This window comes from Prionailurus bengalensis, chromosome B3 (assembly GCF_016509475.1).
Source record: "Prionailurus bengalensis isolate Pbe53 chromosome B3, Fcat_Pben_1.1_paternal_pri, whole genome shotgun sequence".
Classification (NCBI taxonomy): Eukaryota; Metazoa; Chordata; class Mammalia; order Carnivora; family Felidae; genus Prionailurus; species Prionailurus bengalensis.
Window position 1 is genome coordinate 34764986 of NC_057355.1, and position 18157 is coordinate 34783142.

The 18157-nt window shown below is 47.0% G+C and overlaps 1 protein-coding gene across 1 annotated transcript in view; it reads right to left on the bottom strand.

Annotated features, from left to right (window-relative positions):
- Positions 1-18157, bottom strand: part of THSD4 (thrombospondin type 1 domain containing 4) — a 576363-nt gene that overhangs the window by 538609 nt on the left and 19597 nt on the right. The window contains exons 2-3 of the mRNA XM_043554015.1: positions 13575-13682; positions 1551-1620 (exon numbers count right to left, since the gene is read on the bottom strand). Of these exons, the coding sequence (XP_043409950.1) occupies positions 1551-1620; positions 13575-13603 (99 nt within the window). The 5' untranslated portion in view covers positions 13604-13682. The remainder of the gene's footprint in view (positions 1-1550; positions 1621-13574; positions 13683-18157) is intronic.

An 18157-nucleotide genomic window follows, 5' to 3' on the forward strand; every position in this document is an offset into this window, starting at 1 on the left:
TTAAATCTCCAAGTGACTCTAAAAAAATGATGCTTAGAGCTCAGCCAGATTTTCTATCCGTTCCTTCAACCATTCATTCAACCAGTCAGTCATCCGACAAGTATTTTATTGAGCACCTACAATGCACCAGGCTATATTCCAGGAGCCGGGAAGATGGCAGTCTCATGGAGCCGACAGCCTAGTCGGGGATACAGTACAATACAGGATCATATCTGGCCCAGAAAAACAAAGCCAGAACATAATGCACAGACCTAAGGAAGTTAAACTATTCAGACGGGAACATCAAGAATCCTGCCTGAAGGGTCACATCCAGGCAAACCCTTGCACATACCTCTTGTCCGCTCCCCACCCTCCTGGACTTCCCCTATGAAACCCCTCTCTCAGGAAAGGTTTGAACCAAGTCAGTCACACTTCAATACAGATGCCTGACCCACCATTCCTCTCAGAAGCGTCTGCATTTCATGACGTGTAGACATGAGGAGTTCCTAGGCAGCAGGAAGGGATTTTAAGCACCTTCGCAGGGTTGTGCATCTGTTTCTAAGGAAACATTTATCATGCACCTGTTCTGTTGCAGGAGCAGCATTTGGCCTGTTTAGGCAGCAGTGAATAATCCATTTGCTGTGAAACACACAGAGCCTGAAAGGAAGCATGCTTGATACTCTCTGCCCCCTCCAGATGCTCCGTCCACCCTTCTCTGTCCAGCCCTGTTGCCTAGGAGGCTGGCCTCTGACGACTGCACCGAGGGGCTTTTTTCTTTTTTGTGCGGTTCAGTTAAAGGGAGTCCCCAGCTGGGGCGCCTGGGTGGCGCAGTCGGTTAAGCGTCCGACTTCAGCCAGGTCATGATCTCGCGGTCCGTGAGTTCAAGCCCCACGTCAGGCTCTGGGCTGATGGCTCAGAGCCTGGAGCCTGTTTCCGATTCTGTGTCTCCCTCTCTCTGACCCTCCCCCGTTCATGCTCTGTCTCTCTCTGTCCCAAAAATAAATAAACGTTGAAAAAAAAATTTAAAAAAAAAAAAAAAGGGAGTCCCCAGCTGGAAATGGAGAAGGGGAGGAAAAGAGAGGGCCAGATCCTTATTTCTCTGCTCCCTCCCTGCCTGGCTGCTGGCTGGCAGGGGCTATGTCCCCCTCCCAAAGATCGTGGCTTCCAATTAGGGTCCCCTGGCATACCTACAGCGACAGCTTTAGCTGGAGCTCTCTCTCATCTCTGCACACGGCCCCTGCAGGTGCCCCTCGAAGGGGTAAAAGGTCCATGCTGGTGTTCCACCACGCCTAGATGGTAGTCTCCTCCCTGCCCTCTCCCTCGCGGCCCCATTCTCAAGGACACAGCCAGCAACAGCAGCGATGCTCTCAGATCAGACACCGACTCTGGGCACCAGCTTCATTTGTAAGCTCCAAGGCTTAGGAGGGACAGGAGAACTGGTTCTATAAATGGTGCTTCCTCTCGAGCTTAGCGGTGACTCACCTCCAAACAGAACCAAACTCAGGGCAGTTACCGGAGTGACCCCAACCCCTTGTGCAGAGAGGCAAAGCCTCTGAGCCGCCATGGCTTACCTTTCTGTGTTCAGTGGAGGGCTGTGGGCAGACGAGCTGGAATCCAAACAGCAGGAGGGAACCCAGGACACTGAGAAGGAAAAACAGCAACAGGCAGGGCTGTGAGTATGTTCCAGGAAGCAGCATCCAGCTGAAGGCAGCAGCTCTGCCCCATCACTGGAAGGGAGAGAACAGTCCAAGCCGGGCCCCGGGGACGTGACCCAGTGAAGGTGCACAGGGCCAGCAGCCTCGTGGGAGGGGAGGCAGCACAGGGCTGTGGGCTCGGCCAAGGCACGGGGCAGATCTGGGATCAAACCCTCTACCACTTACCAGCAGGGTTTCTGGGTCAGGATATGTAACCTCCTGAGCCTCAGTCTCCTCCCGTGGAAGATGGGGCGACGGACACAGAGAAAGTGCTAGTGCGTGCGTGGTCCCACTGGAGCTGGTAAGGTCAGGCTGGGGCTCTGAGCCTGGCCAGGGAAGCCCCTCTCCAACACGCCCTGCTTCCCTGGGAGCCTTTCCTCTGCTCGTCCTTGGCCCTTTCGTGTCACATATGTTCTCCATGGGCGGGATTAGCTGCGTTAAGCCTGACTGTCACCAGCCCTGATTAGGACTTGTCATCAAATAAAGGGAAGGTATGAACAGGAGCCAGCTGGCCCTGAGACAGCATGGTGTGCTAGGAGAGATGACGCTTTGGATTCAAACACATTGAGGCTGGAATCCCAGCCCCACCATCCCCATCTGGGGGATTCCGGGCAAGCCGATGTCTCTGACTCCCCACGTTCTCACCTTCTGTACGGATCACGGAAGACGACAGAGGTGAAAGCGCCCACACAGCGAGTTAATCACAGGAGACACAAGCACTGTCAGTTCATTTAAATCCCCAAAGTCCCTTGACTTGGAATCAGCCATGGCCTTGCTTTGAGCATCCCTGTAAAAAGGCCCCTTGTCCTACTTAGCTGTCTTCTGAATCCTTTTTTAAGCTTTAACCCCGAGGACAGTTAAGTGACCCAGTGGTTCTCAACCTTTTTGAGGCATCCAACACAACTGTGAGATGTGAAACGCTGCCCCCAGTCCGAGCGAAACTCACCGTGTGGAGTCACTGATGCGGACATCAAGAACCTCTCGGGACGTGGAGGTTAGGGTTGGTGGAGTTAGAGAAGAGAAAGCTCCCCACCGTCTCTAAGTATCTTCAGTTCTACCCTAAGCCCCTCTTTGTATGAAATCAGCCAGACCCTAGCAGACCACCCAGAATGCCTGTGGACAGACCGGCCAGAGACAGCAATGGGACGGGAAGCCGGACGAAGGGATATGGAACGAGGTGTCAGATACATCCTTGTCATTGTTGTCTCAGAGTTGCAGCCAAGGCCCCAGAGCTGAGGGCCAAGAGCAATTATTACATATGTACGCACACATTTCAAAAAAGAGGGGCTGCATCGTCTATTCGGGACCAGAAAAGGAAGTGTCCCCTCTGCCCCGCCCCTGTTCCACGTTGTAGCCCCTCACCACCTCCACCTGTACAGGGAGAAACTGAAGACTGAGACAGGTTTGCCCTGCGTGAATTTCTTCGAATATTTACACAGAAGTGCTGAGCACAGCCCCCTACTCTCCTCCTGTAGGAGAGGAAAACCTGGGGCTCTCTCCCAAGCCAAACAAGGAGGACGACCATTTAGAGAGCTTTATCTGAGACCCCAAGTTCAGGTTATAAGGACTGGTGCCAGATTCTCCCCCAAAACCTAGCTGGGGTGTCTAGGAGGGCAGAGTGGACAGAATGGGCTGGAAGGGGAACAGCCCGTATTTCTACAGCAAGCAGGGCCAGAAGATGCGGGCTTTTCCCCATCAACTGTATACAGGCACGGTGGAAGGCTGGGCTTAGGTTGCCTAGAAAGGACCTCATCGAAGGCTGCTTGCCGGGTTAGGCGATGATGTGTGGCGGGTACCTGTGGAGTACAGGAGCTAGGAGGAGGGTCATAAGGGGATGTGCAGCAGGCGACCCCCAAGTGAGGACGAAGTCCTCCAAAGGACCAGCCCTGAGATCCGACCTGAGGGCAGCAACACCAGATCACCAAGAGCACCACGCCCATGGAAAACCTTTGCCCCCTACGTCTCCCTGGCTCCACCCAGGAGCCGCTAACAATGGCAGAGGGAGGGGCTGGGAAGAGAACTGGGCGTGTGGTGTGAAGAAACCAGCCACGCCCCCTCTTCCTGCTACAGGTGTCTGAGGCCCCTCCCAGTCCGAGGAGAGGAGAGACTCTGCGGGAGGAAAGATATTACCAATGAGAGACTGAAATTCTTCAAGCTGACTAGACTTCCTTTATAACGTAGCATATCTATATACAAAATCTTTTCAAGCAGGGTGTCTATCCAGAAAAATAGGGTATGAAATCAGTCGCGAAGAGAATCAAAGAGTTGGTTTACGACATGCTTGAGGATCTAGGCCAGGGCTGTCCAACGGAATTTTCTACAATGATGGAAATGTTCTATTTCTGCACTAGCCAACGCACAGGTACAGGGATCTGCGCTGTTCAGCAGGCACACGGGGAGCTGGTGGTGCAGGTCTAGGTGGTGAAGTTACTCACGTCGTAGATTCATACCAAAAACTACTGAAGGAAAACCAGAGCTAAAGCTTTTAAAAGAACGGCCACTCGACCAATGAAGCCATCCCCTCCCACACATACACACAACTTTTTCCCGCTCCTTAGTTACACAACCTTGGCCAAATCATCCCCATACCTGTTTCCTCATTGGGAAAATGGGAATAATATGACCTGCCCTGTCTACCTCAAATGAGCCACTGTCTGTCATGAACTCGCACCTACAACCCTGAATCGTAGTAACATGTTCTGGCACTGTTTACTCGTTTAAAAAAGAAAACCAGATGGGCGTGGTTTTGTTAAAAACAAAACCAAAAACAAACAACAGCTCCATAAATGTGTTACACCTCAGCCCAAGCCACATATTTGTGATGCAGTCAGGAGCCCTTCTGCATAACTACTCATCCCGGGCTGCCCTTCCCCGACTTGGAGGAGGGAAGATTCTGGGTCATTCCAAGACGCCTGGTCAACTCTACTCCCAGATACTTCTACAGCTCGTTCCCTCCCCTCTTTCAGGTGTCTGCCCAAAGCTGTCCCTTCTCCATAACGCCCTCCCAGCCTGTACGGAAGAACCTTATTTTTCTCCACAGCACTGACTATCGCACAGACTGCATCTTCATTCCTTGAAATCTCCCTCTCCACCCACTAGAACAGAGGCTCCGTGAGATCAGGCAGTTGATTTTGTCACTCCTTTATTCCCCGGCATCTAGCAGAGTGTCTTCTATACAGAAAAAGCTTAATTTAGCGAATTGACGAATGATGTCACATCATCTTGACAACCTATGAAATCTCAAGATAGATGGAAATAGTGTGAATTAACATATTCAAAAATGCCCAAAGTCACTTTGGAAGGTTTTAGAAGTTATTCTATGAAGGCTTTATAAAAATCAGCCATGCTTTTGAATTTCCGCGTGATGCCCCCCAAATTTACTGTCCTAGGATCGACACGAGGTATGGCAGCAAAATGTTTGCCAGTGCCTCTTGGTGTAAAAATGCAACTCAAATTATATTTAGATGTTCAAATACTTCTTTTCTTCATTGAGCTGGGTCCTCGTGAAGTTAAATACATAGGGGTACCCAATAAAATTCATTCTGGAATAAAATCTTAGTTATTAAATGGGCTCTGCTCTGAATGGAATAGAATAAATTCCCCCAGAGGGGAAATTATTCTTTGGGCTGTAATAACAGCAGCCAGAGCAATATATTACCCCAGAGGCCAGATGAAACTCTGCCAAGGGCTGGAAGTTTCCCACCCATGCTCAGTAGGCTCTGTTTTAGGATACCCCACCCTGCTCACACATACCTATCTAATTGGTAGTCCAGAGCTGTGCCCACACCGCTTCAAAACACCAACGATCTAGCCCAAATCCTTGTTCCTCCTGACCCAATTCAAAATTAATGTCTGGGGAATGGGACAGCATGTGTATGTCTGTGTGTGTGCAACTCGTGTGTTATTTCACTTTGATAGTTTGCTTTGGCAGACTGCTCCACGCTTGCAACGTTTTGACAGATTGAAGGCTACCAGGGCCTTTGGCAAACAAATCATACACTCCCCTCCGAGCGGCGGGGGAAGCCACATTCCTACCAAGACTTTCTGATTCACCTTGCAGTAGAAACAACCCAACCTTGCACACCAAAGCACACAGGGGGAAAAAAAAATGCCATCTACCCAGTGTCGTTGTAGATTTTAAACACTCCATCATTTCATTTCCTCCTGTAGAAAATAATACTCATTGAAATTCAGTACAAGATTTACATCATGGAACCAGGGCTCTGGTCTGGGCTTCTGGATTTTCCTTGGCCAACTGCTCCCCACCCTCCGCATCAACATCCTCAACTCCAGGGAGGATGCATCATGTCACAGCCACTGTGTTCCTAGGATTACCTCAATGAACTCAACACCACTTGAGCATATCAAGTAACAAAACAAGGAAAATGGGGCGGGTGGGGGGGGGAACCCACCTTACCTCTTTTCTTCTTCAGTTAATACAACCCAAGAGATATTTGGGGAGCAGTTGGGAAACTAATAAAATTATACTGACCTTAGCAAAAGAGAGCCAAAATCTTAGCACTGAAGTGAAATCTCTACCTACTGCTCTCTGGAGCTGAAAAAGTTTTGCTAAGCATGCATTTCACCAGCTCAACCCTCCGCCTTTCTCTGACAGCAGTTAAGAGTAAAGGCAGCAAGAGAGGGAGACAGGTGACAAATGACAATTCGACCATGAAGACTTGATGGTTATCCATGAGCTCAACACTTATGAGTATTATTTCATTGAATCTCCACAACCATCCCGCCAGACGCTTTCGTTATATTCACTCTGCAGGTGAGGAAATTGAGGCACAGATAGGCGAAGTCATTTATCGAAGGGCACACCCACCTAAGTGGCAAAGGCTGATTTCAAAGCCAGCAGTCAGACCCTTGGCCTGGACCCTTAACCACCGTGCTCTGGGGCCTCATTAACACAACACACCTTTAAACCAAGCATTTGCATTTCATCACATCAATTTTCTTCCCCGTTCTTACGAGGCTGTGGCTTCACACATCTGTTTCACTTTCTGTCATGCTTGCAAAAATAATCAGAAAGTAAGTACATGTGATAAAACCTGGCTTATCCAGCCTCACAAGAGAACATTCTAAGGTTTAAAATAATGGAAGCCGACCATTTCAATCCCAAACTTACAAAAATGCACTCTATTTATTTTCCTGATTTCTTATACGGAGTATACTGAGCGTAAGTAACCTTTTTTAGACGGCTCAGAATCACCAGCATGATTATCAAGCCATCTGTGGAGCACAAGGTGGTGGCCTTGGAGCTGAGGAGGTTGAAAGGCCCAGACGCCTGGGATTCTCTGAACCCCCAGCCTGCCCTTCGCTGTCTCCTGCCGGCCATCAGCCATCGCTTGCTGTGCCGTGGACAAGCCTGTGCCCTCTCAACTCGGCTTCCTTTAGGTAGGCCTCGGCCTCAGAACCAAGCTGAACCCAAAGTAAGACCGACAGGCTTGGCGCAAGGGCCTGCCTACCTTTCGTGGGGTGAATGTTTCCAATTTAGAGCATGGATTTACAGACACCTATTCTATGCATATTGGTTTTTATTGCTGATTTCCAGGTTCTCAACTCTTGCGGCCATTTGTGTTCTCTGGACCAGGGCCTCTGGCAAAGTGAGGTGTCTGTCACCGCACAGCTCTTTACCCATCATCCTTTGGTGACTTCCCCTCCTCAATGGCAGATTTCTCAAGGAAATGGTTGCTGATGCATCTTTGCAGCTAGTAGACAATCAGCAGAGCTCTGGTCCCACCTCAGGACCAATGAATAGCGAGTGAATGAAAGAATTGGGAGGATGGAATGAAGTGAGAGAGAAAGAAGAACCAGAGGCAGGGAAGAATGATGGCTCACAAAAAGGTGCAAAGAGCTCCTGTCATAACACTCCAGCAATGAAGTGTTTTCTAAGTGCACCTCAGAATTCTCTGTTGGGAAAATAAAAGAACAGGAAAAAGGAAGACAATCCTAAATTAGGAAGATTTCCACAAGTTGGCAGTTACGGGTTCCAGTCCCCGGCAGGGGTGGGGGTCAATGTTAACCTGAAGCCTATAAATCCACTTGGGTCCATAAGGAATGGGTAGCTGGCAGCCCAGTGATCACACCTTGACTCCACTGGATGCTTTTGGGTACAGAATGTTCTAGTAAATCCCACAGTCAAGTACGGAGTGATGAGGACATGCTCCAGGTGCAGGGCTGTGCCAGGCATAAAGAAAAATCAATACTGTCTGAATGCTTGCCATCATTTTATAGGTAGGGGTTTGCCAGGGCAGTCCTCCAAAAAACGATTTTATTTCCTCTTAGCCTCGCTGCCTACCATTCAGATGGCTCTCCTACCAGGCTTCCCCTAAAAGATTCCAGCAGGCTCTTCCCCGGCATACTCGTACTGTTCTGCTCCCACCAGAGGAGTTGTCTTCATACAGGGTCAACCGTGTTCCCAAACCTGTGTGTGCCCGTTGCTTTGGAATCACGTGAAAATATCCGAATAGTACACAAACCCATGACATAGAGCGCGAAAAGAAGGAGTCGTTGTTAGTTGTTTCTACGAAAATGAAGCTGAATGCTTCGGAAAGACTCAGTAAAGGCAAGTAGCCAAGAGAAAAAAAAAAAAAGACTGTTGGCAAATTAGGTGTGGATGAGACAACTGTCAATGATTAGGGGCAAAAATAATAAAATCTAGAGTCATCTGAACTCAGATTGCTTTGCAAATGTCTTTAAATTCTCACTCCGCGTTAAAGAAACCCAAATGGAAACCTTAGATAATGTTTATGGGTGTGGTTTGTGCAAGAAGGACAATCAGGGGTTCATGCTCAAAGAAAAGTCCTTGGCCCCGTCTCAAAAAATAGTGAGTGAATGTACATGTGTTTTAAGTTAAAAATAAACTGTTAAAGGTGTGTGTGTATCATTTGTATGATTTGCTGCTTTAACCTGCTTTTGTAATTAACTAACAATCCTCATCAGGAAAGAAAAACTTTCTACTTTCTTTCTTTTACCCAAAAGATCATTATCAACTCATTCATTCAATATTCAACAAATGTTCATTAAGTATTAACCGGGTAGTGGTTTAGATGCGGGCTACACAAAGTCTGTCCTGCTCTATTAACGTGATGGGGTTTTTTTTTTAATTTTTTTTTATGTTTATTTTTGAGAGAGAGAGAGCGAGCATGAGTTGGGTAGGGGGCAGAGAGAGAGGGAGACACAGAATCAGAAGCAGGCTCCAGGCTCCGAGCTGGCAGCACAGAGCCCAACACTGGGCTCGAACTCACGAGCTGTGAGATCATGACCCGAGCCGAAGTCGGACGCTTAACCCACTGAGCCACCCAGGTGCCCCAAACACAATTGAGTTTAATACTAATAATCCAAACCTGACCCCTCCTCCTCTCTTTCCTCCCTCCTTCCTCTACCCTCCTCCTCCCCCTCCCCACCTTTCCCCCTTTTTCCTTCCCTTATTTTCTCCTCCTCCACCGCATTTCTTAGTCACTGGCACAGGGACACTGATTGAGCCCATGATCCTTCCCAATGACCACATAGTCCTCCACCCCTGAAGGGAGTCTCCGTTTTCACTGATGGATCATATCTCAAATATCACTATTTTGGTCATTCTCTTTCTTACACACACAGACACATCTTCTCAACACGCTTCTTTTTTCCTTTCTGTATTCGGGATCTTTTTCAGTTGCCCCACGAACAGCCACCTCTCTCCTTCTCATTTCCTCAGTCCCTTCTGGCTGTATTTCTGAGTGAAGCAGCTGACACGCATTACAGTAATACTACTGTACTGAAGTGTGTTTGAAGGCAAAGAAAAGCCTTACGTTTCAGAAGACTAAAACCAGACACTTGACCTAGGGCCACCAACCTGTAAACCCCTTAAAATGATCCAGAACTCCACTTCACAAGACCTATAAAAATCACCATCTACCTCCGTAATCTAATTACGTCTGTATTTCTTCAAACCCTACTCTTCAAAAACAAGGATCACCTAGTCAGCTTTATTTTCTGCCACTTTAACCACTTGTCTGGCATTTTCAACCATTGTGTTTTCCTTTCAAACATAAACACTGTCAACTATACTGAGGCATAGTACGAGGTACAAAATGAGCCCCCGACCATGCAGACCGGCTCTAAACAGATTTTGTTGGCTGGCCATGATACGTAGCCATCACCACCTGTTATACTAATTCTAGCAGAAAACTGGGTTTGCTTCCACTCAATCACTGAACAAACACATAGGCTGTAACTGTCATTTAAAAAAAAAGTGTACCATTTGGAGCAAGACTTTAAGAAATATATACACTTTGGTATCACTTAGTGTCTTTTCCTCTGTTAACCTGTAACAGGACAAAGACTTCCTAATGTAGCCTTGACTAATCCTTTGGTCCAAACGGATTTTTCCCTTGCCCTGAATGTTGCGTGGCCTCCAGGCTTGTCCAACGTTCAAAGACAACTCGCTAACCAGCTCCATCAAGAGTTAAAACTTCCATGTTTTTTCTGCTGTGGGGTTTAACAGTGATTCTTTTTATTACTGCAGACATTGAGCAAGGCAGAGATACTCTTGCTATGCTAATACTCCAGGCTTTTTGGTCTTTTTCAATGAGGGGGAAGCTGGCTTTCTGCTTCTCTGTGGCTTGGCAAAAACTGGGGAGGGATTTTTAAACTAAATCTCTGCGTATCAGAATTGTGAATCCCCTTCAATGTTTTTTCCTCTCAGGGATTTTCTTGGCAGCTGACTTCTAATCTGGACCTGTTGCCCTATAGGTAGAGAAATCTTCCAGCTTTTCCAATTGATCTTTATGCACTTGGTTGCCTTTATAAATATTTTTTTTTAAAAACCTTAAAATTTGGGTGTGTGTGTCTGATCTACTAATGTTATCAAAGACTTCTAGCTCTTAAAGTAAACATAGCCCTTTCCCCAGAACATTTTCTAAAGCATTAAAACAAAAGTCATTCTAGTTTTTTTTCAGATTAAAATAGATTTATAAGGCCCTTGAAACAGAATGCAAAATGGTTTATGAGTTTTAATGCAAAACCTGGCTTATGAAGAAGGAGACTTCATGGAATCTGCAGCTGAGCTCTTGCAAAGAATCACCCATCCTCAGAGCCCACATTTTCTCCCCCCACTCCATTCAGCAGAACTCTTGAAGAAACGTCCTGCTCAGTAGGCCTGTTTAAACAGCCACTTCAGGGGCGCCTGGGTGCCTCAGTGGGTTAAGCTTTCGACTTCAGCTCAGGTCATGATCTCACGGTTCATGAGTTGGAGCCCCACATCAGGCTCTGTACTAACAGCTCAGAGCCTGGAGCCTGCCTCAGACTCTGTCTCCCACACTTTCTGCCCCTACCCTGCTCACACTCTGTCTCTCTCTCTCTCTCTCTCTGGAAAATAAAATAAACATTAAAAAAAAAAACCTTATAGGGGCGCCTGGGTGGCGCAGTCGGTTGAGCATCCGACTTCAGCCAGGTCACGATCTCGCAGTCCGTGAGTTCGAGCCCCGCGTCGGGCTCTGGGCTGATGGCTCGGAGCCTGGAGCCTGTTTCCGATTCTGTGTCTCCCTCTCTCTCTGACCCTCCCCCGTTCATGCTCTGTCTCTCTCTGTCCCAAAAAAAATAAATAAACGTTGAAAAAAAAAATTTAAAAAAAAATAAAAATAAAAAAAACCTTATAAATAAATAAAATTAAATTAAATTAAATTAAATTAAATTAAATTAAAATAAAATAAACAACCCTTTCAGAAGGACCCTAATGCTGGAGACCTGTCAAGACTTCCAGAGTTCAATCCCAAGGGTAGCAAGGCCACATCTAGCTGTCAACTACTCCCACCCTGCTCATTTCCAACCGTGGGCAATTTCTCTGAAATAACGCCCAGCCTGGAGGTGAGCCTCCCCTCGAAGGGAGATGGCTTCCAACCACCAATCAGATTAGGAGAGGTCAACTGTTTTCACAGAGGCATCAATGAAAATTCCAAAATCCCATCAAGGAAAAAACTTGGGGAGTTCTCCCAAGCAATGGCCTTCCTCGGGCAGCCTGGGTGGCCACATTTTTGAGGGTCCTCAGGGCTTGTAGAGGCCTTTCTGCTGCTGGCCAGGCTCCCACTTGGGTACCACATGGCGAACCCACCTTTGGTCATCCTTTGCTGCCCTTTTCAATCCAGTTCAATATGCAACTGTGGCTTCCACTTCTCTGTCCCCCATTGGGGTCCTGGTGCTCAAATATGCTGTGGTTCTGAAGTGACCCAGTGGCCCAAGCGCACTTCTCACTCCCCTGTGGTTGTACAGCATTATTTTGGAGTTTTCACAAACACGATGCATAGCTCATGTCTTGAAATATCTTTTAAATCTATTTTTTAAACTATGGTTTAAAAATGCAAACCTGCTAATTTAGGTTAGTTATCAAATACTATCCCTGAGCAGATCTGGGCTGCCCTGTTAACAGCTGGATTTTGCGGAGACCTCAGAATGGAGCTTTTCCTGACTTCGGTCTGACTGTGACACACTTGTGAATGACATTAATGAAGAAGGCTGTAGCTCTGCACGGGTCTTTGGACTTCAGGCCTGCACATGTCTGTTCATGTAAAATTATACAAGCAACTACAGACTAGGGCATGCGCGCACACACACACACACACACACACACACACTACACTCAATTAAATGCCAGGCATTGGCCTAAGAGCATCTGCCTAGCAAATGCGCTAGCCCTGGTTGGGCAATCACATGTGGCACCACCATAGTAACATATTATAAGCCATTTTGCTTTTTATTGTAAGTTCTGAGCATTCAGGGCTAATGTATAGTTACAAAAGAAAAAAAAAGTACAAGATATCCTTAGTGATTCAACTTTTAAATAAAAAATTCTTCCTTCCCCGCTTTCTAGATTCTGAGTCTACTTATTTAAAGAGCATCTTGAGATTGCAAGATGAACTTCCTTCAGGAACTGCAATTACTTACCTTGTGGGTCAAGATTTTAATTTTTTTTAATGTTTATTTAGTTTTCAGAGAGAGAAAGAGAGACAGAGCGTGAGCAGGGAGGGGCAGAGAGAGAGGGAGACACAGAATCTGAAGTAGGCTCCAGGTCTGAGCTGTCAGCACAGAGCCTGACACGGGGCTGGAACTCACAGACCTCGCGATCATGACCTGAGCTAAAGTCGGACACTTAACCGACTGAGCCACCCAGGTGCCCCAAGGCGCCCCAAGATTTTCTTAATGCTACACAGCTAAAGCAAGTGCAAAATAAGCTAGATGCTAAGGCTGATGTACAAGCCATCATCCATAAATCCCGATTCCAAATTTTGGTGTTTATCAACACAGACTCACTGATCTCATAATATGTAAATATCACAAATCCAAACCTAGGAAACAAATTTAGCTTAATAAAACACTACCGTTAACCATTTTGCATATTGTGTTGTTACAGAGCATTTGGACCGAAGACGTTTTCAAAGGGTCTATCGGGATCAAATAAAACACGCAGGTGAAGGTCACAGATGTTTTGAGCAGAAGGAACCAGAGATGTCCCTTTTTAAGTACACTGGATCAATTAAGTCCAAGCCAGAGGATAAAATTGGCTTAAGTTCTTCAGGTAATTCCATTGGGCAGCCAGGCTAAATATCCACGCATCCAGGAACGTCTTTATTTAAAAATAAGAATCTGAACCCCAGAGGTCTCCCAGGAACTAGCAGAACACCGGGTTGAACCCAAGTCACTTGGATCTCAGTCCGAGCACCTCTTCCCACAGCACACTACTCCCTAGGCCTCGAGGGCTCTTGTGAATAGCGGACTTATTATACACATGCACATAGTATATCAACAATATCACTGATGTGCAGACCCTCAAGGCTAGTTACTATAGAGACTGTAGAGGAAATGCAAATATCGAATTTCCTGTTTTCCTGTTGTCTTTTGAAAAGGTTCTCCACTTACCTGAGAGACCGCATGAAATAAGAAACCATGATGCTGGGCGTCCCGGAAGAAGCAAGGGCTCCTCTGAGATGTTACCAGTTTTCCGCAGATGGGAGTGATGTTCAACTCCTACGGAAGGAACAACAATACTATTTTTAGCATCATTTGCTTAAGAAGATCCTGGAGTCTAAGGGGGGCCAATGAAACCGGAAGCGAGCAAATGGAAGCCATTAAAATAAAAACGCCGCTGTCCAGTTATGGTTACATTTCCCAGTTGAAATCCGAGTATACACGAACATGAGGTAACAGATTTATGGGACATTCAGCACAGGCATTGATCCATAAAAGATGTTCAATAAATTACTATTAGTATGATTATCTCAGACTGGCTAATATCAGAGTCGGCATTAGGCAGCCCTGCGTTGGAAATCTAGCTCCATCTATTAAAGGCTACATGACCACAGGAAAGTCACTTCGCCTCTGTGTGTTTTGGTTCCACCAACTGTACATTTAGGGGTAAAAATACCGCCTAACAGGGAAGGCCTGGGTGGTTCAGTTGGTTAAGCGTCCGACTTGAGCTCAGGTCATGATCGCGAGGTCTGTGAGTTCAAGCCCCGTGTCAGGCTCTGTGCTGATAGCTCAGAGCCTGGAACCTGCTTTGGAGTCTGTGTCTCCCTCTCTCTCTCTGCCCCTCTCCCACTCACACTCTGTCTCTCTCACTCAAAGATAAATAAACATTAAAACATTAAAAAAAAATCGTGGGACGCCTGGGTGGTTCAGTCGGTTAAGTGTCCAACTCTTAGTTTCGGCTCAGGTCGTGATCTCACAGTTCATGGAATCGAGCCCCGCATTGGGCTCTGTGCTGACAGCATGGGGGATTCTCTCTTTCCCTCTTTCTCTGCCCCTCCCCTACTCATTCTCTCTCTCGCTCTCAAAATAAATAAATACTCTTAAAAAAAAAAAAAGAAAAAACATACTGCTTAATAATAAAAAGAAATGATGTACTGATACATGCTACATCGTCATGAACCTTGAAAACATTACCCTGAGTTAAAGAAGCCAGCCACAGGAGACTACATATTGCACGATTCCATTTACAGGAAATGTTGGGGGTAAGCAAATCTATAGAGACAAAAAAATACATGAGCGGCTGCCAGGGTCAGAAAGGTTGGGAGGGGATAAGGGGAGGTGCAAGATTTCCTCCTGGGGTGACAAAAGTGGTCTCAAATTACACTGTGCTGATGGCTGCCTGCCCAACCCGTGAATGTATTAAAAATCATTTAATTGGAGATGTTAAATCGGTGAGGTGTATGCTATGTGAATTACATCTCAATGAAACTGTTTAAAAAAATACTGCCTAAGGGATTGACACAGGTGGTGGGGATTAAGTGGCGGACATGTGCACCGGGCTTGGCCCGTGCCTGGCACCCGAGCGACACTCATCACCAAGTAGCTCTGCTGGCATTGGTGCAGGAAGAGGTCAAGCGACACCTGCAATGTGTCGTCCCAGGAAAAAGAGGAGGGTAGAACCCCCCACCTACAAATACACCTCTCCTCGGAAGCCCTTACTACACAGAATGTCTTAACACTGTCAGATGAACCAACAGTTTCAAAGGTAAACTATAAACGGCGTCAGAAAGCCCGGGATGGGAGGTTTGGTTGGGATATAATGGAACTTGGGAAGAAAAAACACGGCCCAGTCTCCCCTCTTCCTGTACCTCCTTCTCAGGGAAAGGCAACAGATGAAGCGAGGTTTCAAGGCATGCCCAGGGGTCCGCTCTAATAAAGCCAGTTTTCCAAAATCATCGGTTTCCCCTTCAGATTTCTTTCTTACCAGAAAAGGGGTGGAAGTGGGGATGGTGAGATAAATTATAAGGACTTAAGAAAAGACAGTGATGTGAATCAGAGCCTTCCACTTGCAGGGGAAAATAATCAAGATTTTAAAAGTTACCACCGGCCCTTTCTGGGGGCTATTAAGAAAGTAAAGCCTCTTAACTGTAATCACCCCTAATTAGCCATCAGCAACTCATGAAATTACTCATGGCATTGAAGACCCTGAAATTCTTGGGTCTCGGCCAGAAGTTACACTGAGATCCACCAGGAAGAAGGCCAACAAGCATAAATTGGAACAGTTAAAACTCCTCTGAATCCAAGGCATTGTCTTCTTGGCCGGGTAGTGGGTCTGTGTGAAGACAGAGAGTAGGACGAAATCTCTGCCAAGCTCCTAATAATGATCAACTAATCAATAATTATTTACTTATCATGAGACTCAAGAAAAGGATGAGTCAGTGGTCTCCCTTTACAATCTAGCTTAGGTGGATAAGATTCAGGGACTTGGAGCTGTCAGAGGAAAGGATAGCGTTGTCTAGAACAACAGGTGAATAGTGTTATACAGAGACCCTGGGCACAAACCAAGCTAGATCAAGAGAAAAATCGCTGTAGAGGGCGGGTCAGACATCGGCAAGGAAGATGGGACTTACGGTCAGCCCGTAGTCTACGCAGGTTACAAATGAGCAATCTAGAGTAGCCGGTAAAAAGTGCACACGCTGTAGCCTCAATGACCTAGGTCTGAGACCAGGGGCCTCATTTATTAAGCAGGTGACTTTTGGCATTAACACTTCTGTCTTTCAATTTCCTCGGCTGTCAGGTGGGGGGGGGGGGGGGATATCGCTTGGAACTACCTGTAGGGTTGCTGGGAGTATGAAATAAATATTTATTAAGATGGCGTGAACTGGGTGATAGACACACACATGCGTGCACGCACATGGCACTGTAGGCACGCTCCTCAAGGAACTTAGAGTCTAGGTGTAGAGGACTATACACTTTAAACAAACTGAAACATAAGTATAAAAATAAAATTGTTGTTGGGGCGCCTGGGTGGCGCAGTCGGTTAGGCGTCCGACTTCAGCCAGGTCATGATGTCGCGGTCCGTGAGTTCGAGCCCCGCGTCGGGCTCTGGGCTGATGGCTCAGAGCCTGGAGCCTGTTTCCGATTCTGTGTCTCCCTCTCTCTCTGCCCCTCCCCCGTTCATGCTCTGTCTCTCTCTGTCCCAAAAAATAAATAAACGTTGAAAAAAAAAATTTTTTTTTAAATAAAATTGTTATAGGGGGCGCCTGGGTGGCTCAGTCGGTTGAGGGTCATGATCTCGCGGTTCACGAGTTCAAGCCCCACGTGGGGCTCCGTGCTGACAGCTCAGAGCCTGGAGCCTGTTTCCGATTCTGTGTCTCCCTCTCTCTCTGCCCCTCCCCTGCTCATGCTCGGTTCCCCACCCCCCCCCCCCCAAAAAATAAACAAACGTTAAAAAAATTGATGAAAATAAAATACAATTCTTACAAGCACCATGAAAGAAAGTCCGGGGTGCCTCAGGAAGTACACCGGGCAGTGGTCGGAGAAGGTCCCTCTGAGGAACTGACCTTTATGCTGGGGCTTGAAGCAGGCGACAGCCAGGCGTGGACCGTCGCAGGAAATGGGAATCACGTGTATACAGGCGTGGGAGGAACCGGAAGGAAGAAGGAAGCAGTGTGGGAGCAATGCAGCAATGGGAGGAGAACATGGGGAGACCCGCCCCCCTGTGAGGAGGTAAAAATCCCTGAATACGGCAAATGAATGGCTGTGGCAGGAGGGAAAGAGAAGAGTCACCCATGACTCCCTTCGGATTTCTGGTGGATGGAAGCAGCAAAACCAGGTACCAGGGAGCTTTTCTGGTTTTTTCGGGAAAGGAAGGGCGATGTCGAGGAAAGAAGGTCTGCTGCAAAGCAGTGGTTTCCACAACTGACAAGAAGCCAACCAGAAAAACATCTTAAATATCCAAACAATTTGAAAACAGATTGACAGCCCCTGCTGAGAACCATGGACCCCATCCTCTGGGCATATCTTGCCTTGAGGTATTTGCTGATAATAGAACGAAGCCGTCATGATTAGCCTCTCTTTTTTTTTTTTTTTTAACGTTTATTTAATTTTTTTTTGACACAGAAAGAGAAGGAGAGCACAAGCCAGGGAGAGGCAGAAAGAGAGGGAGACAGAGGATCCGAAGCAGGTTCTGCGCTGGGAGTGGAGAGCAGGACGCGGGGCTCGAACTCACGAACCGTGAGATCATGACCTGAGCCGAAGTCGGTCACTTAACCGACTGAGCCACCAGGCGCCCTACCTGTCATTTTAAAATAGGGCTTTTTTCCTCTTTGCCTCACCTTCTTAGAATTTATATTTTGGGTGTACATCTTATGTGGTCACATCATACATTAGTTAAAAAATGATAACCAAACACTACGTGGGAGCTGTACGTGTAGACATTTTTTACCGACGGAGGGTGCCATTCAAAAAAAAGTTTCGGAGGCCACTGGTCCAGAATGTTTTTTGACCAACTTCTTAAGCAGATTTGACTCATCACTTTTATCCGATCATACGGTTGAGGAGCTTGTTCCAGAGGGACTCTGCCATTTCCTGGTGTTCACCTGTGCTTCCGTGATCACTACTGTGTTATGTCAGTTCTGCTTTTCAAACCGCGGGCCGCAACCCCTGTCTGTTCTGTGGGTCATAACCTGCACTTTTTTAGGTGAAACAGAAAAGAACGAAGGAGAAAGGAAACGCTCTGGTGTCCGTCGCAC